We start from the raw sequence: 24,228 nt of genomic DNA on the forward strand, positions 1-24,228 counted from the left end.
TTTTTATCGTTAAACAATAATAAAATAATAATAATAATATATTTTACATTTGTATTCATTCTGTTTTATGAATAGCTGTGTTTATTTTTTATTATTGTTTAACGATAAAAATTGTCGGAATGTTGCCCACAAGCATCCTGGTGCCTTTCATACTCAAACAGAAATGTATATGAAAGTGTGTGCTAGATAATATACATAGAACAAATAAACACACACTAATAATCACTGTATGACATTAACAAGAAACCATGAATGCACGTCACTTATCGCTGATAAACATTTTAAAAAGCTCATAGAAAGACTGCGTGCTCTTACTTTGATATGCGGAAATGACGTCACCAGTAGGCGATCGCTTGCTATCCGAAAATAGCCGAGTGATACGAGTGGATTTTCGTTCGGACGGGCGGAAAGTTTGTTTCAAAACTCTGTGTGTGTAAAAAGCAAATCCACAAGCGTAGAACTGAGATCCACAAATAAAAACTGAGTTCACAAATGCTTTTCATTTATTTGTAAATTAATTTAATGTATTTTTTATATTTGTGGAATTTGTTTGTGTATTTGCAGATCCGTTTTATATTTGCAAAATATTTTTGTGAGTATACAAATCTTTTTTTTGTATTTGTGGAAGGTGTTTATATTTACAGATTACACATTTACACACAGATTGTCGATCTGCACACACACAACATTATGAAACAAATCTAACTCCATATCCTGGGAAAGCGCAGAAGACATTTCTTTATGCGTCTTTATTCTTCCTTTTGGCAAAAGCTTCACTCTTCATAAACACATTAGAACGATTTGAACATTTGGATCACAATGACGAGGTAAACACATGCTGGTGAATCTTCCCATCTGGCTGGATGCTCAACTTTCTGGAGCTTCCTGATTCACTTCATCTTTTAGTGAGTTAGTTTGGAGACAGTTTGTTGTTGTATGTGACTGCACACAGCAGTACTCTCACACTGTGTGACATGTGTGTTGTTTTGTGTGTTTGCAGCCTGTCAGGATGTCTGATCACAGAGGAAGGCTGTGCTTCTCTGGCCTCAGCTCTGCAGGACAACCCCTCCCATCTGAGAGAGCTGGACCTGAGCTACAATCATCCAGGAGACTCAGGAGAGAGGATCCTGTCTGCTGGACTGGAGGATCCACACTGGAGACTGGACACTCTCAGGTATGGACAGACAATGTGTGATAGAGGAGGAAGAGCTGGAAACATTTTCTTTGTCAGAGCTGATCACAGATCTCAACTGAATCTTTGACTTTTTCTTCTTTCTAACTGAAGTTTCCTGTAAATGTTGAAAGTTAAACCTGATCAGATTCAATCAGGGTTTCAGAAGGATTGGGATAGTGGATTCAGATTGGATCAAAGTGTATGAAAGCCCAACCCCACATTAGAAGAGAATAATAAAACAGTAGACTAGAGCCATGTAACGTCCATGTTAGCATGCTGAAAGAGAACGTGCTGCTCTGACCCCCCCTCCTCCTTTCAGCCTGCAGCCTGCTGGAGTCCGATACTTGACACCAGGTCCTTGGAGGTGTAAGTCTGCTTTTATTTTTATTCTTTATTTTATTGTGAAAAACAAACAGGAAGCATAAAGTCAACATTCAGACTAACAACCAGAACAGAACAACAAAAACACCACAAAAAATAAAAGAACTCAATAAATAAAAAGTCATAAAACATTAAATATCTGTGTGTGTGTGTGTGTGTGTGTCTGTGTGTGTGTGTCTGTGTGTGTGTGTGTCTCTGTATGTGTGTCTGTGTGTCTGTGTTTGTGTTTGTGTGTGTCTGTGTGTGTGTGTGTGTGTGTGTGTGTGTGTGTGTGTGTGTGTGTGTGTGTGTGTGTGTGTGTGTGTGTGTGTCTCTGTATGTGTGTCTGTGTGTGTGTCTGTGTGTCTGTGTGCGTGTCTTTGTGTGTGTCTGTGTGTGTGTGTGTGTGTGTGTGTGTGTGTGTGTGTGTTTGTGTTTGTGTGTGTCTGTGTGTGTGTGTCTGTGTGTGTGTGTGTGTGTGTTTGTGTGCGTCTGTGTGTGTGTGTCTGTGTGTGTGTCTGTGTGTCTGTGTGCGTGTCTTTGTGTGTGTCTGTGTGTGTGTGTGTGTTTGTGTTTGTGTGTGTCTGTGTGTGTGTGTGTGTGTATTGTGTGTCTCTGTTTGTGTATATTATGTGTGTGTGTCTGTGTGTGTCTCTGTGTGTGTGTGTGTGTGTGTGTCTGTGTGTGTATTATGTGTCTCTGTGTATATGTGTGTGTGTGTGTGTGTCTCTGTATGTGTATGTCTGTGTGTGTATTTGTGTGTGTGTATTGTGTGTCTCTGTATGTGTGTGTGTGTGTGTGTCTGTGCATGTATTTGTGTGTGTGTTTGTGTATTGTGTGTGTCTGTGTGTGTATCGTGTCTCTGTGTGTATTGTGTGTGTCTGTGTGTGTATTGTGTCTCTGTGTGTATTGTGTGTGTGTGTGTGTATTGTGTCTCTGTGTGTATTGTGTGTGTATTGTGTGTCTCTGTCTGTGTGTGTCTGTATTTGTATTTGTGTGTCTGTGTGTTTGTGTATTTGTGTGTGTGTCTCTGTCTATATTGTGTGTATTGTGTGTCTGTGTGCATGTTTGTGTCTGTGTCTGTGTGTGTTGTGTGTCTCTGTGTGTGTATTCTGTGTGTATGTGTTTTTGTGTGTGTCTGTCTGTGTGTGTTGTGTGTCTCTGTGTGTGTGTGTGTGTGTCTGTGTTGTGTGTCTCTGTCTGTATTTTGTGTATGTGTGTTTGTGTGTGTTTGTGTCTGTGTGTGTGTCTATGTGTGTGCGTCTGTTTGTTTATTGTGTGTCTGTGTGTGTGTGTGTTTGTGTGTGTTTGTGTCTGTGCGTGTGTGTATTGTGTGTGTGTGTGTGTGTCTCTGTGTGTGTTGTGTGTCTCTGTGTGTCTGTGTGTGTCTGTGTGTGCGTCTGTTTGTTTATTGTGTGTCTGTGTGTGTGTTTGTGTGTGTATTGTGTGCCTGTGTGTGTGTGTGTGTCTGTTTGTGTATTGTGTGTCTGTGTGTGTATTGTGTGTCTGTGTGTGTGTCTGTTTGTGTATTGTGTATCTCTGTGTGTGTATTGTCTGTGTATTGTGTGTCTATGTATTGTGTATCTCTGTGTGTGTGTGTCTGTGTGTGTCTGTGTGTGTGTGTGTGTGTGTGTGTGTGTGTGTGTGCATGTTTATTGTGTGCGTGTGTTTGTGTCTGTGTGTGTTTGTGTGTATTGTGTGTGTATGTGTGTGTTTCTGTGTTTGTGTCTGTGTGTGTGTGTGTGTGTGTCTGTGTGTGTGTCTATGTATGTCTCTGTTTGGGTGTCTGTTTGTGTGTGTGTGTGTGTGTGTGTGTGTGTGTGTGTGTATTGTCTATCTGTGTGTGTGTGTGTCTGTGTGTGTTGTTTGTGTCTGTGTGTGTCTGTTTGTTTATTGTGTGTCTGTGTGTGTATTGTGTGTCCGTGTTTGTGTGTGTGTGTGTGTGTGTGTGTGTGTGTGTGTGTATGTGTGTCTGTTTGTGTATTGTGTGTCTGTGTGTGTATGTGTGTCTGTTTGTGTGTCTCTGTGTGTATTGTGTGTCTGTGTGTGTGTGTGTGTGTGTGTGTCTGTTTGCATATTGTGTGTCTGTATTGTCTGTGTGTGTGTGTGCATGTTTATTGTGTGCGTGTGTTTGTGTCTGTGTGTGTTTGTGTGTATTGTGTGTCTGTGTGTGTTTGTGTGTGTATGTGTGTGTTTCTGTGTTTGTGTGTGTGTGTGCATGTTTATTGTGTGTGTGTGTTTGTGTTTGTGTCTGTGTGTGTGTGTGTGTGTGTGTGTCTGTGTGTGTGTGTGTGTCTGTTTGTTTATTGTGTGTCTGTGTGTGTATTGTGTGTCCGTGTTTGTGTGTGTGTGGGTGTGTATGTGTGTCTGTTTGTGTATTGTGTGTCTGTGTGTGTATTGTGTGTCTGTGTGTGTGTGTGTGTCTGTGTGTGTGTCTCTATCTGTGTGTGTGTCTGTGTGTGTGTTTGTGTGTTTATGTGTGTGTATTGTGTGTCTGTGTCTGTGTGTGTTTGTGTGTGTGTTTCTGTGTGTGTGTCTCTGTCTGTGTGTGTTGTGTGTCTCTGTGTGTGTCTGTTTGTGTGTGGGTGTGTGTGTGTTTGTGTCTGTGTGTTTGTCGCTGTGTGTATTGTGTATGTGTGTGTCTGTGTGTGTATTCTGTGTATTGTGTGTGTATTGTGTGTCTGTGTGCGTGTGTTTGTGTGTGTGTATTGTGTGTCTTTGTGTGTCTTTGTGTGTGTGCCTATGTGTGTGTGTCTGTGTTTGTGTCTCTGTGTGTGTGTTGTATGTCTGTGAGTGTGTGTGTGTGTATGTCTGTGTGTGTGTGTTTGTCTCTGTGTGTATTGTGTATGTGTGTGTCTGTGTCTGTTTGTGAATTGTGTGTCTGTGTGTGTATTGTGTATATTGTGTGATTCTGTGTGTGTGTTTGTGTGTGTCTGTGCGTGTGCGTGTGTTTGTGTCTGTGTGTGTGTATTGTGTGTCTTTGTGTGTCTTTGTGTTGTGTGTCTGTCTGTGTGTGTCTGTTTGTGTATTGTGTGTGTTGTGTGTCTCTGCGTGCTGTCCAAGATGGCCGACTGACATCTGGTTAGAAACAGATGATCAATAACTGATCAGCTGTATTGTGTCTCGTTCTCTTCATCAGATTTCTGTGAACTGGAACTGGATCCAAACACAATGCACAGAAAACTCAAACTGTCTGATAACAACAGGAAGGTGACACGTGTGGAGGTGGAACAGTCATATCCTGATCATCCAGACAGATTTGATTACTGTCCTCAGCTGCTGAGTAGAAATGTTCTGACTGGTCGCTGTTACTGGGAGGTCGAGTGGAGCGGAGATGTTTATATATCAGTGAGTTACAGAAGAATCAGCAGGAAAGGAAACAGTGTTGACTGTATGTTTGGAAGGAACGATCAGTCCTGGAGTCTGAGCTGCTCTGATGATGGTCGTTACTCTGTCAGTCACAATAAGAGACCAACACCCATCTCCTCCTCCTCCTCCTCCTCCTCCTCCTCTGTCTCTAACAGAGTAGCAGTGTATGTGGACTGTCCTGCTGGCACTCTGTCCTTCTACAGAGTCTCCTCTGACACACTGATCCACCTCCACACCTTCAACACCACATTCACTGGACCTCTGTGTGCTGGGTTCTGGGTTGGTTATGGTTCCTCAGTGTCTCTGTGTGGTTTGTAGGAAGGAGAGTCTCCTCCTGTCAGAGAAACACCAGGGATCATGGACACTGTGAAATCTGCAGAATTCATCAAATGAATCAAATGTCAGTAAAGAAAACTCATGTTGTAAACTGTATGATCATGAAGAAGAAGAAGAGGAGGATGAAAGAAATGATGAAGACTGTAAAGTAACTGTTTGTATGTGTTCTCAGGTGTATATGTGGTTTAGTGTTTGAGCATTTTATTGTAATTCAAACTTTTACTTTGATGCAGTGTATTGTAAATGTATAACGTATCAATATATTATAATATGGTAAAAATAAAAGGGAAATTAAATGATCCACCATCCATGACAATTAAAAAAAATCATTTTATCAATATGTAAATCATCATTAAGTGCTGAAAATGTTTCTGTGTGAATAAAATATAAAGTCTTTACACTGGCTCCCAGTCAGCTATAGAATATATTTTTAAATATATGAAATCATGTAAACGATGCTCCCAGTTAAAGTTCTGCTACTGGTCTACAAATCACTGAATGGTTTAGGTCCAGAATACATGAATGACATGTTAGTAGAATATAAAGCCAGCAGAGCTCTGAGATCTACTGACTCAGGTCAGATAGTCGAGCCCAGAGCTCTGAGATCTACTGACTCAGGTCAGATAGTTGAGCCCAGAGCTCTGAGATCTACTGACTCAGGTCAGATAGTTGAGCCCAGAGCTCTGAGATCTACTGACTCAGGTCAGATAGTTGAGCCCAGAGCTCTGAGATCTACTGACTCAGGTCAGATAGTTGAGCCCAGAGCTCTGAGATCTACTGACTCAGGTCAGATAGTTGAGCCCAGAGTTCAAACTAAACATGATGAAGCAGCTTTTACACAACTGGAACAAACTAGCAGCAGAACTGAATGTTATGTTTCTGTTTTATGTAAAGCACATTGAGTTGTCATTGTGTATGAAATGCTCTATATAAATAAAACTGCCTTGCCTATCAGTAAAAGAGGTTGGTTTACTGAATCCCAATCGTGTGACCTCAGGAAGGATCGATGAATGAACTCTGAATCGCTTATTCTGTATATTACTACACTCTCCTCAGGTTGTAGTAAAAGCATTAATACGTCAATTACTCCAGTTATAACACACACACACACACACACACACACACACACACACACACACACACACCTCACCATGAAAACTAAAGGCTGTCCTCTGTTAGTCCTGGCAGGTGTGTGCTGCCCCCTGCTGGACAAAACTGAAACACCTCAAACCTCTTCACTTTGTGTATTGTACTGTGGTTTGATTTTAATGTGTCATTGACATTTCTGTCCCAATGAAAAATAATTCATTAAATTTAATTACACTTTTTTTTTTTAAACCTAAAAGTTGTATTATTATAATTGTCCTTTAACACTCCTGTTGTCCTCGAGTCAAGGAAGGAAGGGAGGTAGGGAGGATGGAAGGGAAGAAAAAGGAAGGAAGGAAGGAAGGAAGAAAGGTAGGAAGGAAGGAAGGGAGGGAGGGAGGAAGGAAGGAAGGAAGAAAAGGAGGGAAGGAAGGAAGGAAGGAAGAAAAGGAGGGAAGGAAGGAAGGAAGGGAGGTAGGAAGGATGGAAGGGAAGAAGAAGGAAGGGGAAAAAAAGTACTAGTACCTCTAACTGTACTACAGTAAAGTACTAGTACCTCTAACTGTACTACAGTAAAGTACAAGTACCTCTAACTGTACTACAGTAAAGTACTAGTACCTCTAACTGGACTACAGTAAAGCAATTAAAACACAGAAGCTGCTACTTGATTGGACATCCACACATTTATTACTCTTCACTTTTCTGATCACACGTCATTTGCTGCACATCCACATACACTCACTTCGGTTCTACTCCTTCAAAATAGAATCACATTACACTCACTTCGGTTCTACTCCTTCAAAATAAAATCACATTACACTCACTTCGGTTCTACTCCTTCAAAATAAAATCACATTACACTCACTTCGGTTCTACTCCTTCAAAATAAAATCACATCTTGGTGCTCAACCGGAATAATAAACATAAATTGACTCTAACCAAATGTTTGTTATATGTCAGAGAATATACGAGTTTAATTCACATACATTAGAAGGAGTAGACCGGAAGTGTGTGTCCTGTGTGTTTTAATTTTATAACCTATTTAAGTATAACGCTCAGTAACACAACAAGTATCTTCTTATTGTTAAACCAACTGATAAGTACAATAAGATCAATGCACAAACGACTTCTCTCTACTGTTAGGAAGTGAGGTGATTGCTCTACAGAATAAAATATCTTTTTCCCAGTTTTTCAATCCCAGATTTGTGAGACTATTTCTCACAAATTTGCGATTTTAATCTAATATGATAGATGTTTGATCCTGAGCTCTGATGGAAAGAAGAACCTTACTTTCATTTATTACTTTGAGCTTTTTGTGTCTGTTACATTCAAACTGTCGAGTTTCCATTTGGATATTAATCTAATGAAATACCAAACATGGAAACTACATTCATATTAACTTTCATTTTGACTATGATTACTGCAGTAAATGTACCAACACAACAATGTAAAAATACTACATTACAGTAACAGTACTGCAGTATTATAGTGATGTAGTATGCAGTATTACAGTAACAGTACTGCAGTATTATAGTGATGTAGTATGCAGTATTACAGTAAAAGTACTGCAGTATTATGAGTGATGTAGTATGCAGTATTACAGTAAAAGTACTGCAGTATTATAGTGATGTAGTATGCAGTATCACAGTAAAAGTACTGCAGTATTATAGTGATGTAGTATGCAGTATTACAGTAAAAGTACTGAAGTATTATAGTGATGTAGTATGCAGTATTACAGTAAAAGTACTGCAGTATTATGAGTGATGTAGCGCCTTACTAAATATCCACAATAAAAAGCTCATTTACAGGATCATTCATATGTTTCTAATCTTTTCACATGTTTCTTATTTGCTGTTTTTGTCTTTTTACCAAGTAAAGTTGATCATTTGTATGTTTGTGTTACTCAAGCAGAAATAAATGGAACTGCTGTATCACCTGTTATGTCCAATAAAAAAAGGATGATCAATAATAATAGAAGCTTTAATTTGATCTGTCTTTATTGTCACATTCAGAAAAATGTCCCTCTAATAATAATCTGAACATTATTAATAGTTCTATCATTCATTCAGTTTAGTGCAGACTCAGTTTCTCATTTCTACAGCCTCCACACAACTTACTGTAAAGTGTAAAACATATCACCATTTATGAAGGAACTGTTAATATTTATATCTGCTGCAAATAGTCCTGTAAATGTGGTGTTGATGTGATAAAGAAGTGAGAAGAATGATGTGAGATTTTAATATGACTACAGCAGGCGCTCCGCTCTGCTGCTATTCCCCATTAACAGAAGAAATCTATTGAGCTGATTGATGAGCTTCGTTGACTTTGTCTCCATCTGGTGGCAGGGTGAAGAATGACTGAGCTAACATCCTCCATGTGTTGGAAATATTGCTGAAATAGCTTCACTCTGCTTCTCTGTCCCTCTTTATGTTTGTGAGCATTTTACAGAAGTCATTATTACCATTCTAATAACAATATTTAACTATTTTATAATTTAAAAGCACATCATGTCATCTGTGTTCATTAAACTGACAGCATGCAGTTTACCTTTTTACCACCAGATGGCGCCAAAGATCCACAAATGAAAAGTAATATTTCACATTTAATGTAGACGTTAGAAACATTATAATGCTGCTTTTCTACAACACAGTCCCACCACGACTCTACTCGGGTTGTTTTGTGCTTCCATCAGGGATAGTAGTACCTGGTACCTGCTGCTTGTTTTAGTATCTGCTCTGCTGAGGTTCCAAGCGAGCCGAGTCGACGCTAAATGTGACGTCATCAGATTGCCGGCCTCTGATTGGTCAGAGAGTCACTGGAAGAGTCATAAACCGTCCCACACAAGAATCAAAGCCGCCATTTTTAAATCCCAACAACAGTGTTACAGAGATTGGTTTCTCTTCTCTTTGCTTTGTGTGTGACAGAAAGACACATACAGCAGCAGTAAGGAAGGAAGGAATGAAGGAAAGGAAGGAGGGGAAGGAGGGGAAGGAAGGAAAGGAAGGAAGTGTGTGTGACAGAAAGCCACATACAGCAAGTACACATCGCCTCCATGTCCTCCATTGTTTAGGTGTTTGTGTCGCGTATAAAACAAAGTCACGGCAGTTTAACGCAGCGTTGCTATGACGACCCCGCCCACGTTGAAGAGGAACTATAGTAATGGAAAAGGTTCTTGGTACCAAACCGAGTAGAGCTAGAACTGTATAGTGGAAAAGCGCCATAACTGTAGGCTACTGATCATTAATCAATAATTGTTCATAAAGATGATAATCAGCACATTGAGGAGGGTTTGTCCAGTTAATGATATAAAAGCTGAAGATGTTTTACAGGTGATTAATTGATCAGACTGAGTAGTTAAAAAAAAATACTGGTTACACAAATTGACACTGGTCATTAAGCCAAAAAAGGGATTTGATGAACAAGTCACGATAATTTACTTCCACTTAACATCAAGAGTTATGAATTTTCAACTGAATTTTATGAGTTATCAGTATTAAAGCTCAGGTTTGTAAGTCAGTTGAGTTCAATATAAATTTCAATGTGTGAACTTAACACAAATCACCTCTGCTGTGGTGGCAATATTCATGCGCGCTGCAAATAGTCCTGTAAATGTGGTGTTGATGTGATAAAGAAGCGAGAAGAATGATGTAAGATTTGAATAAGACTACAACAGGCGCCCCGCTCTGCTGCTATTCCCCATTAACAGAAGAGGAGAAGGATCGATTGAGCTGATAGATGACGGTGAAAAGGCGAGCAGCAGGCTGAGGAGCAGAAACAAGGTGAGTGGTTGCATTTATTAAACTTTGTAGATTATTTCTAAAGATATACATTGCTGTTACTTTAACACCTATAAACAAAGGCTAGTTTAACGTTACAGTATTGTAAGTAGATGTAAATGTTTTGTTATTATTAGAGATATTTATTTATTTATTTCACTGGACATAATGGATACAGGCAGATTTGATTAGCTCTATGAGGAATTGATCAGAGTCTTTTCTGGTTGATGGTGAGGACAGTGAGACAGGATGGATCAGCCTTGGTTCTTATACAGTTACATATCTCTGAAATCAGCAATGATCCATATGTGTCATTTATGGTACAAAGAACAGTTTAGTACAGTGGAAGGTGGAAGTGAAGAATAACAGAGAATAACAAGTAGTCCTACAAATATATTTTTAATTTAAATATTTAATTATTTTCATTTGAAATTGGAAAAAAACAACAGTCATAAAATGAAGAGAGGTTCATGTTATATTTGAGTTATTACAAGAAACAAGGATCAATATATATGTTCTATTTACAACTTCAGTCACAATACTACAAATATAAAATACTTGCTGTCCAATTCCAAGTTTTTTATTTTTATTTTAAGAAATCTTTATTGTAAAAGAACACAGTATACAGAACAGTATATAAAGGATATAGACAGAGGAATACTCGGGTACATTACACAAAGATATTCAAAGGTGAACATACATGAAGGGTTTTTATAGCCTTTTTGTTTTTGGATTCAGAGATCAGATTTACTTGTTCAGTCTCTTGGAAGAAAAATGCAAGGTGAGTTTTTTTTACTGCTGAATTGACATAAATGTAGTTTTGCCAGCAGGATCAACACATTTATTACACATTTATCTTCTTTTCTGTGTTCTCTGAAAAAACTAAATACTACATTCTCCCACCTTAAAGTAAAATCTCTATGAACATGGTTGATTGTAAATCTACTGAAGTCTTGCCAGAAGTTTTCTTTTCACCATGTAATTGATTAGCAGGCTCATATTTATCACTTCCTTCACCTTATTCACTATGAAGTATTTATGAGGAATCATCCAGACGTCCTTCTAGTTGAGCTTAGTCTATTGATCAGACTATTGATGGGTATTGATCAGACTATTGATCGTTATTGATGGGTATTGATGGTGGTTACCATGCGGATGGGCTTGCAGGATCCAATGTGGTCGTTGTGGGAGTTCCACTTCTGGAATTCGGGGTACTCTCCGTGCTCCAGGATGTACTGCTGGCCCTTAAAGTCGGGATGATCGTAGCAGATCCAGGCGCCGCTCTCCACACGGATGGAGTTCACCCTGAAGGAGGGAGGAGGGGTTGTTGTTGTTCAAGCTTTTTCAATGTGCTGTGTGAAATGCAAGAAAGGTAAGAGTAGCTTTAAATGAGAATAATTTGAATTTAAAATGATGAATTACAATCTGGATTCATGTCAGTCATATTTCAATCAATATTAGATTGGTTCTGAATTTATTAATGAAAATTGATTTTTATTTTATTTTTGAAGCCCTTCGATTCTCTGGAGTCACAGTGAGTCAGTTTGATGATGTGGAGGGACAGTCAGAGGACGTCATGAAGTTCAGTGTTGCTACAATAACATGCATACAGTCCTCTTATGTTTTTGGTTTATGATGAGTTATTACTGATATATACAGTTAGACAGGAAGTGATGATGTGTGTATTTATTGGTTCATATATCTACAAGTTCACATGTATCATCATCACATTACAACACTGTCAGCTTTATGTACAATTTGATCAAATGTAAACTAGTAAATTAAAAAAAGCTATAAAATAGTTTGACTTTACACCAAATAACATTTTATGTGCGTTAAATGTCTCACAGAGGTTTAGATCAAATATCTGCTGCTGCTTAACAAGTTTTATTTACTGTAAAAGAAGTCCTATCAAAGTAAATGTGCTCTGATTATAATTTAATACATTTGTGTTTGTGCGTCATGTTCTCTACTAATGTGACAACAACATAAAGAGAAAAAACTACTTACATGTTTATTGGTGTTTAATTGACTGAATATGAATGAAAGTGAAGCTTCCTCTCAAAGTGAGTCAGTGAATGTAAATCCTCCTCCATGCATCATGTGTGCTGCTCTTCACTTCACTGCAGCTTCATGGCGCCATCTAGTGGACTGATAGTAGAAGTACAGCAGCTGGTGGCCGCTTTCTCTGTCTCACTATTATTACATCATCAATAAGTTAGGGCTGGTTGATGTGGCCTGAAAAATAAATGTGGATTTCTTCAAGCTTTGTGTCAATCATGATTTGATGGATTTGAAAAGTTGCATATTTTTCAATGAAGCGAGTTTAATAGAAGAGCTGCAGCACTTCAGCTCTCTGTAACCAGAGAAGACACATCGTCAATTAACACAAAGCCAAAACACAGATCAGCCTGCACACTCATTTTCCATCATTGACCCACACACACATGATTAATGAGCAGTGTTTGTAGGATTTGAAGCTTTGTGGACTTTGTCTCCATCTGGTGGCAGGATGAAGAATGACAGTGAGCTAACAGCCTCCGTGTGTTGTTGAATAATTGCTGAAATAGCTTCACTCTGCTTCTCTGTCCCTCTTTGTGTATTTTGAGAGACCTTTCATTTGAGCAGCCTTTTTTTAATCTGTGGATTGATTTTGTGAAGTACATCACTTGCCTTTTATGTAACATTGGACCAATATATAACTTGACTGTCTGTTTTTTTCTCCATTGACAAAAAATGTTTTTATATTTTAACTGAAGAATATGAGCAGTGTGTAAGGGTTAAAGCAGCTGATCTTTGAGCTCTGAGCTGCTTTATGCTTTTATTGGTGTTCAATGTCTCAGAGTGACAGCAACCTGACGAAGCTCTTTTTGAAACAGACCTGGTCCAGACAGCAGAGAGCTGCACAGAGAAAACCTTCATGGGAAGAAGTTGAGTAAGTGGACCTTTGTTTGCTTTGAATTGTCTTCATTAGGATCTCTAATGTTTCCTCTTCATCACAAACAAGCTGCTCTGTGTTTGTTACTGTGTTGACTTCCTGAACAGAAGAAGACTCTCATCACTTCATCACTGATTTCTGCTCTTTGTTAAAGACTCAATGCCACAAAGTTCATCCAGCAGTAAATCCTCAGAATAACAGCTGGCTGCCTTTAAATCAGAGTCTACATGTAGAAACACACTTTTGATTTCCTGATGAGTTTTTCTGTCAGACTGCAGAATAATAATGAACCTGTGTGTGTGTGTCTTCATCAGGTGCTGCAGGTTACCAACATTTAAAGGTATCAACACTTCACATTACAGTTGATACTGTTTGATCCTCACTGTTCAGTCTGACTGTGTTTCAGTTAAACATTAACTCATAAAACTATAAAAGCAGCTCCTTATATCAGATCCTTAAACACAATCTGGTCTTTGATACTACTCTGTTGAAATCCAAGTTAATCAGTAATCATTGTGAGGGAGAAGTAGCTTCCCTGCTAACCTATGTACTGGATGTAGTGTTGAAGAGCCTGCTGCAGGTGATCCATCAGAATCACACTGATGTCTTTTAGTTTGAGTATTTATTCACATCACCACATCCACAATATATCCACATATATGACCAAGTGGTTCTGCATAAATGAGCATAATCAGAAAATCAAATATTGATAAAATATATGTATACATATAGTAGACAGATGTAAAGTGGAATAGTAACAACAGCAGTTAAATGTAGTTATGCTTTAAACAGCGTTATATGATGCTGAAACAGTACAGTCTCTTTGAGGAGTTGGTTAATGGTCATCCGTGGTACCACACTGCCCTCTATTGGCCATTAATTCACATGCAACACATTAAGCAACGTGGCTGATGTAGCTTGCTGCTCAGTGTTTCAGTCTGTTTTTCAGCTCAAAATGACCAAAACCGATTCTGAACAGTGAATTAAAAGAAATTAAAGATGCTACAACTCATAAGCTCATAAACTGAGGTGACTCCAGTTTCAAGCATCTTAAACTTGAATTTCTGACAGTTCATTTCTTATATGAATCCAAACAGGCTTAAATCTGATTTTAAAAACTAGTTTTAAGGTTTGATGATTTTTGATAGTTGACAAATTGTGATGCCAGTTTAAATAAAACTTCCTCAGACTAATGTTCACTTTTTTTATCATCCTTTTATTGTTTTACTCAGGCAGAGGAAGTTCAGGGGCACATCATGAAGAAATAAAGAACAAGTGTGTAATGGAAGAGGAAAACAAGAACACAGACAACTAGACCAGCAACCCGGCCAAAGAGAAGAAATGGCCTCATCCAGGGAGGAGCCCAAGAGCTCCAACATACAGGTCAGTGTGCTCCAATCTATCAATAAACATCTGGATGGTGCTTCCACCAGGAGATTAACGTCACTGTGTGCTGAACTCCACACGTAGACTACTTTGTGTTCACATTTTGTTTTAACTCATGGGTGTAGATTTGGGTTTGGATTGTCCAAACGTCACAAAACTAAAATGATTTGTGATCGTTGCACAGACATTGTTCTTTTTTTTTTTTAATTTTGTGACCATTTCACAAAGTGCCATGAGACTTTGTGTGTGTGTGTGTGTGTGTGTGTGTGTGTGTGTGTGTGTGTGTGTGTGTGTGTGTGTGTGTGTGTGTGTGTGTGTGTGTGTGTGTGTGTGTGTGTGTGTGTGTGTGTGTGTGTATGACAGAGAAAAGTGACATAGAGCGAGTACACATACACAATTATTTACACCATCAGATAATAAAATGTCTCTACTAAAGTTAAAACCAAACCTTCAGCTTTGCTTTAACTACTGTTATAAATGATCATGTGATGTTTCTAACTAGTCAGATGTGTAAAAGTCAAATAAAACATCTTACCTTTCTGACCATTTATTATTTTAATCATTGACTTCAGATCAGAAAGAAAAAAAGACGTTATTACCGCTCTCTAAGCAGCACTTTGTGTTAACTCATGGGTGTAGATTTGGGTTTGGAAGATGTTGCTGGATTGTCCAAACGTCACAAAACTAAAATGATTTGATATTTAATTTCAGGCGTCAGCTGTTGTTATCTAATCTGTGACTGTTGCTCACACATGGTTTCTTTTTTAAAAACGTGTCTATGACAGAGAAAAGTGACATAGAGCGATTACACATACACAATTATTGGTACCATCAGACAAAAAATGAAATGTGATGTTTCATGTGTCATGTGATGTTTCTAACTAGTCAGATGTGTAAGAGTCAAATATAACATCTTACCTTTCTGACCATTTATCATTTTAATCATTGACTTCAGATCAGAAAGGAAAAAAGACATTATTACCGCTCTCTAAGCAGCTCTGTCTTCACACTGTAAACACTACACGCTGCTGATTTTACAGGACTTTCAGGTTGTTTCTGAGTCTACAAAGTCGACATCAATCATGACAAAACATCCGTCCTGCACAATAACATAACATGCTTCAACAAGTCCAAATGATGCACATCAGGCTCCTTCATTTCTATTTAGCTGCATTAGCACCACCTGCTGGATGTTTGTTAAACTCCAAATACCATCTGATGCATTCAGTTTAGCAATTATACACAAACATGCTGTATATATAGCTTTCAAGTAATTGACACAAAGCAGATTATTAATGGCACAACTATAAAGAGAAGTGTTCATCATTTAAAATGTAAATCTTTCAGATCAAAGACAACTGACTAAAGCAAATGATGGAAGAGATTTATTCACATAATTTAACATCAAGAGACCAATAACACATGAAATAATGATGGTCCATTTGTTCCTCTCACAGATGTTATGAAACCATTTGTGGCAGTTGTTGTTTTCCTACAGAAAACATGCTTAGACAAACATGCATAGAAGAACTGTTGTTTTAGTGACATCTTCAGGCAGGTAGCCCTGTTGTAATGAAGATGCAAATCCCAGCCGAGTCAGGCACACTCAAAAAACCACAATCAGTCAATTCCTTTCCTGTATGTAGACTTCTTACTCTTCAATGTTTTAACAATGTCAAGAATTCCTTTTTCATCTGTTCACTTTATTAACAGGGATTATTTATTTATATTTATTACATTACATTATTACATGTATTAGTTTTAATTTCCACATCATCTTTAGTGCTAGGCTTAATAATCTCATTAGCTAAATTAGGTCCAATATTAACCAAAAAAACATTAAATTAATCAGAAACTGAATCTTTGTCATTAATAGTTGTATTAATGTTTTGACACGAAACAGGTTGGATTTTCCAGGTCCATTTTTAATCATATCAATCATTTTTTGTAATCCAAAAAATTAATTGTGTAACTGTTAATACAGATTTTCATATTTTCTTTTAGAGCTTAGCAGCACAAAAGGTGGCAACACCTACAGAGGTCCTCTTGGAGTGTTTGGATGATTTACGATCTGGGGAATTTGAATTATTCCAGTGGTACCTGTATCAGCAGGGGGTCCTTGAAGGCTTCAAATCCATCCCCAAGAGTCGACTGGAGAACGCAAACAGAATTAAAACAGTGGATGTGATGTTCGAGAGCTACTCTATAAAGGCTATTAAAGTGACCAAAATTATTTTAGGGAAGATGAATCAGAATGATCTACTGGAACGTTTGTCACTCCTCCCAGAACCTAAAGGTAAGTCATGGAAAGATTAAAATGTTACAAAGATATTTACATATTTAGTGCTCAGTTGATGGACGGTAGACTTGTTTTAGATTCTTCGAGGTGTTTCTCCTCTCATCCAAAAGTCTTCTTTAGTTCTGACTGACTGTGCAAGATGCCGGGGGCGGCTGTCTAGTTTTATGTAGTGTGAAGCTCCCCACAATAGAAACAAAAGCAGAATCAGTAACAATGGATAAACCATAGGTTCCTGCAGTGGAAACCAAGTCTGGTATGATGTAGGTTCCTACAGGCAGTGAATAGACTGGATAGAAGCAGAATTATTTTTTCATGAAGTCTTTAATCTGTTTATAAAGACTGAGAGGGACTCTGTGTATTAGAGGAACTCGTTCCACCACCAGGGAACTACAGAAGAGTGAGTGACTCTGGACCCTGCTGTGGTCTTTGTACCAGGAGCCTTTCAGTCGTAGTTACTTGTTTCTGAAAGTAATTTGTTACTTTACAAAATTACTTTCTCTGTTCAGTAATACATTATGTTAATCACAAAAGTACAACAAGTCATTCTAAAATGAAGGAGGTAATGTTCCATAGCAGCTCACATTTATTGCAGTTCATTATAAATGCAGTGGAAAGCGATATGTTATAGCCTAATGACAGCGTAGGCCTGAAACAGTAAGTGTGAGAGACTATCTTCTCCTTTTGGTTGGTTTACCCTATTATGTGATAACTTACACGCGCCAGTCAGGCAGTAGCCTAAGCCTGTGCTTAATACAATGTCATTTTGGCCTTTTAGGTCTATTGATAAAACTCTAATAACATCTGTACACTACAAACAGCTTAATGTAACAGGTGCAGTGCAGACTCAGCAGTACAATAACAATCACTGATATCAAAACAGCTTTTACCTTCATTACCAACAGAACATTTTGAAACAGAATAGAACAATTATTTTTCAGTAAAGAGAGTTCCTACTGTTTCTCTACACATACACATCCCTGCACTTAACTATTCTGTTCTTGTCCATCTTGAATAAACTGAAAGTAATACCCATCTTGAAAATGTACAGTTTGACTCTGCAGCCATTTCAGCATTTAATTACAGCAACAGGAAATTTGTGGTAATGTAGGTTACTTAACATGGTAACTGTAATAATAGTACTGAAATCTTATATGTGACCAGTGTCAGAGAGGTTAAGCTGAAGGTGGCGTTCCTTCACTATGCCGAGGTATCAACCATGCATGATAAGATTTGTGTTGAGACTGAGGTCTTCCAGCAGGAATGATATGGAGATCTGTGTGAGTTAAGTGTGAATGTTGGATCATCAGGTTCAGAACAAGCCAACCAAGTTTCCATGTTGGAAAGGGCAATGCAGTTTCAAAGCCTCTGTTATTGAATATGACTTAATGATCTTTCCATAAAACTGTTAAACTTCAATGAACTGAATAGATACCACACTTGTAAGAACATATTTTTATGATTTATATTTTCTATTTCTGTCAATTGTTGTTTATTCATTCAGAGGTTCTTGCTGAGGCAGAGGAGAGTGATAGACAGGGTGAGATGGAGAAAGAAAACACAGACTCGGAGGGAAGAGAGGATCCCCCACTGACCTCTGGCCCAAGTGGACCTCCAGGTTACCATCTCCATACATTTAGTGTGTTGTATCAATATGTTAAACTGATCATGTAGAAATCACATTATAAAACCTTTTACAACATTGTTTCAGCACCTTGAAGTCTGACTCTGATTTTTTTTAGGTGATTCCCAAAGACATCAACAAACCCAACAGACAGACTCAGAGAAGAAGAGAGAGGATCCCCCACTGACCTCTGGCCCAAGTGGACCTCCAGGTATATCAACTCTCTCACATCTACACCTGGTTATTCCAGGGTTACCTTCTCTGATAGTGTCACATATTTATTCTGAAACAATAATTCTTGGTTAAAAGTATATTGTGATTGTATTAATTGGTTACTCCTTTTAATATTTATATCTGTTTATGACTCTGTGTCCATAATGATTCTGTGATAGAGAATAAGCTCATAGTGCTGCTGAGCACCATAAACTGAGCTGAAAAGTAATACTCTTAAAACAATTCTAGTTTCTAGGTAATAATCTGTGTCTATTGTTAGCATGTGGTAGTCAATGTACTGCTCACTCTCACGTATTTGATGATCTTCTTTTCCTCTCCATCAGTTGGTCGCACTCCGAGCAGCTTACAGACTTTGCTGGTTTGGAGACATAACTTTTACATGATCTTTTGCTGATCTGTAGTAGGACTCTGACATTCTTGTGTCCTAAAAGTTAAAGTTAAATTTTTGTTCCACTACAACTGTTTTCTTAAGCAATAGCGTAAGCAGTAAAAGCTCTCTTTGGAATAATGTTCATGAAGTTATAAGATCGAAAGAAAAACACAAACCATGTACTAAGAAGAGAGATGAGGAAAATAGATCCACACTGCAGAGTGGCTGACCTTGTATTTTATTAATTTAACATGTTGGATAAATGAGACATTTACTGATGTCTCAAGATATGGAGGAAAATATGTTCATATATGTATTCTTCGAATTGTCAACATATCTTATTTATTGTGTTCATACAGAAACTCCTGCTGCAAAGTGTCGACGTAAACTCAAGTCTAACCTGCAGGAGAAGTTCCAGTGTCTGTTTGAGGGGATCGCTAAAGCAGGAAACTCAACCCTTCTGAATCAGATCTACACACCGCTCTACATCACAGAGGGAGGGACTGCAGAGGTCAATGATGAACATGAGGTCAGACAGATTGAAACAGCATCCAGGAAACCAGACAGACCAGAAACAACAATCAGACAAGAAGACATCTTTAAAGCCTCTTCTGGAAGAGATAAACCAATCAGAACAGTGATGACAAAGGGAGTGGCTGGCATTGGAAAAACAGTCTTAACACAGAAGTTCACTCTGGACTGGGCTGAAGACAAAGCCAACCAGGACATATACTTCACATTTCCATTCACTTTCAGAGAGCTGAATGTGCAGAAAGAGAAAAAGTACAGCTTGGTGGAACTTGTTCATCACTTCTTTACTGAAACCAAAGAAGCAGGAATCTGCAGGTTTGAAGAGTTCCAGGTTGTGTTCATCTTTGACGGTCTGGATGAGTGTCGACTTCCTCTGGACTTCCACAACACTGAGATCCTGACTGATGTTACAGAGACCACCTCAGTGGATGTGCTGCTGACAAACCTCATCAGGGGGAAACTGCTTCCCTCTGCTCGCCTCTGGATAACCACACGACCTGCAGCAGCCAATCAGATCCCTCCTGAGTGTGTCGGCATGGTGACAGAGGTCAGAGGGTTCACTGACCCACAGAAGGAGGAGTACTTCAGGAAGAGATTCAGAGATGAGGAGCAGGCCAGAACCATCATCTCCCACATCAAGACATCACGAAGCCTCCACATCATGTGTCACATCCCAGTCTTCTGCTGGATCACTGCTACAGTTCTGGAGTGCAGCATGAAAAGCAGAGAGAGAGGAGAGCTGCCCAAGACCCTGACTCAGATGTACCTCCGCTTTGTGTTGCTTCAATCCAAAGTCAAAAACATCAAGTATGATGGAGGAGCTAAAAAAGATTTACACTGGAGTCCAGAGAGCAGGGATATGATTGAGTCTCTGGGAAAACTGGCTTTTGAGCAGCTGCAGAAAGGCAACCTGATCTTCTATGAATCAGACCTGACAGAGTGTGGCATCGATATCAGAGCAGCCTCAGTGTGCTCAGGAGTGTTCACAGAGATCTTTAAAAAGGAGGACTGTGGGCTATTGCAGGTGTTCTGCTTCGTCCATCTGAGTGTTCAGGAGTTTCTGGCTGCTCTTCATGTCCATTTGACATTCATCAAGTCTGGAGTCAATCTGCTGGCAGGAAACACAATAATATCCAGGTTCACTGAAATGTTTAGAAGCAAATCAACACGTTTCTACCAGAGTGCTGTGGACGAGGCCTTAAAGAGTCCAAATGGACACCTGGACTTGTTCCTCCGCTTCCTCCTGGGTCTTTCACTGCAGACCAATCAGCCTCTCCTACGAGGTCTGCTGACTCATACAGGAAGTAGCTTACAGGCCAATCAGGAAACAGTCAAGTACATCAAGAAGAAGATCAGGAAGAATGTGTCTGCAGAGAGAAGCATCAATCTGTTCCACTGTCTGAATGAACTGAATGATCGTTCTCTAGTGGAGGAGATCCAACAGTACCTGAGATCAGGAAGTCTCTCCACAGATGAACTGTCTCCTGCTCAGTGGTCAGCTCTGGTCTTCATCTTACTGTCATCAGAAAAAGATCTGGATGTGTTTGACCTGAAGAAATACTCTGCTTCAGAGGAGGCTCTTCTGAGGCTGCTGCCAGTGGTCAAAGCCTCCAACAAAGCTCTGTAAGTACACAGATAGTTTGATTTATTCATCAGTATTTAAATATTCTGCTGTCTTTGAAAAAAACAACAGCTACTTACTTGTTTTTTATATTTCCTCTGTTTGTTTAAACTCTCAGAGAGAAGCTTTGTAACTCTTCAAATTTTTTAATTTTCGAGTTTTTTGTTTTTTTTTATTCACAAACATAAACTCTGACTGAGACAGAGAAACTGATATTTGCTTTAATATCATGTAATGTAGATCATTACATACTTCAACTTCATTTATATAGCACCTTAAACACTACATGGTTGATCCAAAGTGCTTCACACAAAGGAAGAACACACAAAAAATAGAAAACACAATTTTAAAAAAGGAATCTGAAATAAAAATACATGGTCATTAAATATATAGTGACAGTTAGATACAGTTAAAAGCTAGGTAGTAAAAGTAAGTTTTAAGGGTTTTCTTGAAAATATCAATAGTGGGGGAGGAAGAGAGTTCCACAGTTTGGGGGCAGCAATGGAGAAGGGCTTGTCCCTAAAGCACTTAGTCCTGCATCTGTGGACAGACAGGAGTCGCTGGCCAGATGACCTAAGTTCTCTGCTAGTGTGGTATGGGACCCGGAGTTCTGTTTAATACAGTGGAGCAAGTCCATTCAAGGCCTTATAAACAATTGTTAGTAATTTAAAATCAATTCTGTACTTAACAGAAAGCCAGTGTATGAGAGTGATGTGATCCCTCTTTTTTGATTTCATGAGAACTCTTGCTCCAGCATTTTGAATGAGTTGGAGACGGATAAACTGGACTGCAGGATTACAAAGTATAATGATTTACAATAATCAAGGATGATATGAAGGCATGAATGGCTTTCTCCGGGTCAGCAGTGCATACATATGTTTATCTTATATCTACATGTTTAGAATAGAACAGCAAAGATTTTAACCAGTTCTGGGAAGAGAATACATATCATCACTAAAAGTCCAGAATCAACATTTTAACAAAGATAATTTTTTGTTTGTTTCATTATTGTCTCTCCAGGTTGACTGACTGTAACCTCTCAGAGAGAAGCTGTGCAGCTCTGTCCTCAGTTCTCAGCTCCCAGTCCTCTAGTCTGAGAGATCTGGACCTGAGTAACAACAACCTGCAGGATTCAGGAGTGAAGCAGCTTTCTGCTGGACTGGAAAGTCCACACTGTGGACTGGAAACTCTCAGGTCAGGATTCATCAACCTGTTCAAGAGATTGAACAAACATTTAACATCTGAATGATTTCATAAAACATGACATCTTTGTAGGATTGTCTGCTGACATGATATGCAGGACAGAATTACTTTCTATGCATATTTGTATTGTTTAAATATTACTGATGATTTTACAGATTTGAATAACACTTGATTTTACAGGTCCACAAATTAAATTTTAATTATGTAATAATTTGCAAGTAAGTTCTATGAAATTACTCAAACATTCACCCTTTACATTCTCTGGATGTTATAACCGATACCCTCTACCAGTGTGGATACAGACCCGGAACATGGCTGTTCTGTAACCTCTGACCTAAGTTTTCAACAGGTTTCCTACTAACGGTAGATATTGCCGTTTACAGATGTTCCCTAAACACCTCTCATGCAGTCGATGGGTAGATGCTACAGTTTACCAACGATCCCTAAACATCTTCTCGGCTGCACAGAGAAGTTTGTAGGCTCCTTCAGTTACTGCAGCAGCTACTCAGACAGCTGTGAGGACAAACATGAGTTAGTTTTAAGAGTAAAATAAGCGTTTTAATGTCAGATTTACAAAGGTTAAAGCGAGTGGAGCCGGCATGTTGTCAGAAAGAGAAAACTGCTCAGCTGCAGAGCGGCTGTGCGTTTCCCGCCAAATGAACTTGGATTATCCTGCTGAGTTAGCCACCTGAGGCTAGCTGGTTAGCATGAAGCATCTGTTCCACCATCATTTAATGCTGTGTTAGTTTACCTTGAAAAGTGCTCAAGCAAAAAGCCAGTCAGGATATAATGTTTGTGTCATGTGATGAGTATATAGCTGATGCTGCTAAGCTTGTTAGCCGCTAACCACTGTAGGCTTCATTGTAGCCTAAGCTAAGTGCTTCATGCTAAGCTGCTGTTGTAGTCCTGGGAAAGCGCAGAAGACATTTCTTCATGCGTCTTTATTCTTCCTTTTGGCAAAAGCTTCACTCTTCATAAACGCATTAGAACGATTTGAACATTTGGATCACAATGACGAGGTAAACACATGCTGGTGAATGTTCCCATCTGGCTGGATGCTCAACTTTCTGGAGCTTCCTGATTCACTGCATCTTTTAGTGAGTTAGTTTGGAGACAGTTTGTTGTTGTATGTGACTGCACACAGCAGTACTCTCACACTGTGTGACATGTGTGTTGTTTTGTGTGTTTGCAGCCTGTCAGGATGTCTGATCACAGAGGAAGGCTGTGCTTCTCTGGCCTCAGCTCTGCGTGCCAACCCCTCCCATCTGAGAGAGCTGGACCTGAGCTACAATCATCCAGGAGACTCAGGAGAGAAGCTGCTGGCTGCTGGACTGGAGGATCCACATTGGAGACTGGACACTCTCAGGTATGGACAGACAATGTGTGATAGAGGAGGAAGAGCTGGAAACATTTTCTCTGTCAGCTGATCACAGATCTCAACTGAATCTTTGACTTTTTCTTCTTTCTAACTGAAGTTTCCTGTAAATGTTGAAAGTTAAACCTGATTAGATTCAATCAGGGTTTCAGAAGGATTGGGATAGTGGATTCAGATTGGATCAAAGTGTATGAAAGCCCAACCCCACATTAGAAGAGAATAATAAAACAGTAGACTAGAGCCATGTAACGTCCATGTTAGCATGCTGAAAGAGAACGTGCTGCTCTGACCCCCCCCCCCCCCCCTCCTCCTTTCAGCCTGCAGCCTGCTGGAGTCCGATGGTTGACACCAGGTCCTTGGAGGTGTAAGTCTGCTTTTATTTTTATTCTTTATTTTATTGTGAAAAACAAACAGGAAGCATAAAGTCAACATTCAGACTGACAACCAGAACAGAACAACAAAAACACCACAAAAAATAAAAGAACTCAATAAATAAAAAGTCATAAAACATTAAATATGTGTGTGTGTGTGTGTGTGTCTGTGTATGTG

The 24,228-nt window shown here is 39.0% G+C and overlaps 1 protein-coding gene and 1 long non-coding RNA gene across 2 annotated transcripts in view; both read left to right on the forward strand.

Annotated features, from left to right (window-relative positions):
• LOC128382765 (NACHT, LRR and PYD domains-containing protein 12-like) overlaps nucleotides 1-24,228 on the forward strand; it is a gene marked incomplete at its 5' end in the record, with an annotated part of 59,165 nt that overhangs the window by 29,148 nt on the left and 5,789 nt on the right. Inside the window, 4 exons of the mRNA XM_053342776.1 lie at nucleotides 1,001-1,174; nucleotides 22,122-22,295; nucleotides 23,497-23,670; nucleotides 23,997-24,043. Of these exons, the coding sequence (XP_053198751.1) occupies nucleotides 1,001-1,174; nucleotides 22,122-22,295; nucleotides 23,497-23,670; nucleotides 23,997-24,043 (569 nt within the window). The remainder of the gene's footprint in view (nucleotides 1-1,000; nucleotides 1,175-22,121; nucleotides 22,296-23,496; nucleotides 23,671-23,996; nucleotides 24,044-24,228) is intronic.
• On the forward strand, nucleotides 18,308-19,571 carry LOC128382185 (uncharacterized). The gene is made up of 3 exons (XR_008323690.1): nucleotides 18,308-18,339; nucleotides 18,464-18,556; nucleotides 19,309-19,571. It is a non-coding gene; the product is annotated as an uncharacterized LOC128382185 (long non-coding RNA).

Source organism: Scomber japonicus, chromosome 21 (assembly GCF_027409825.1).
Source record: "Scomber japonicus isolate fScoJap1 chromosome 21, fScoJap1.pri, whole genome shotgun sequence".
In the NCBI taxonomy this organism is placed as follows: Eukaryota; Metazoa; Chordata; class Actinopteri; order Scombriformes; family Scombridae; genus Scomber; species Scomber japonicus.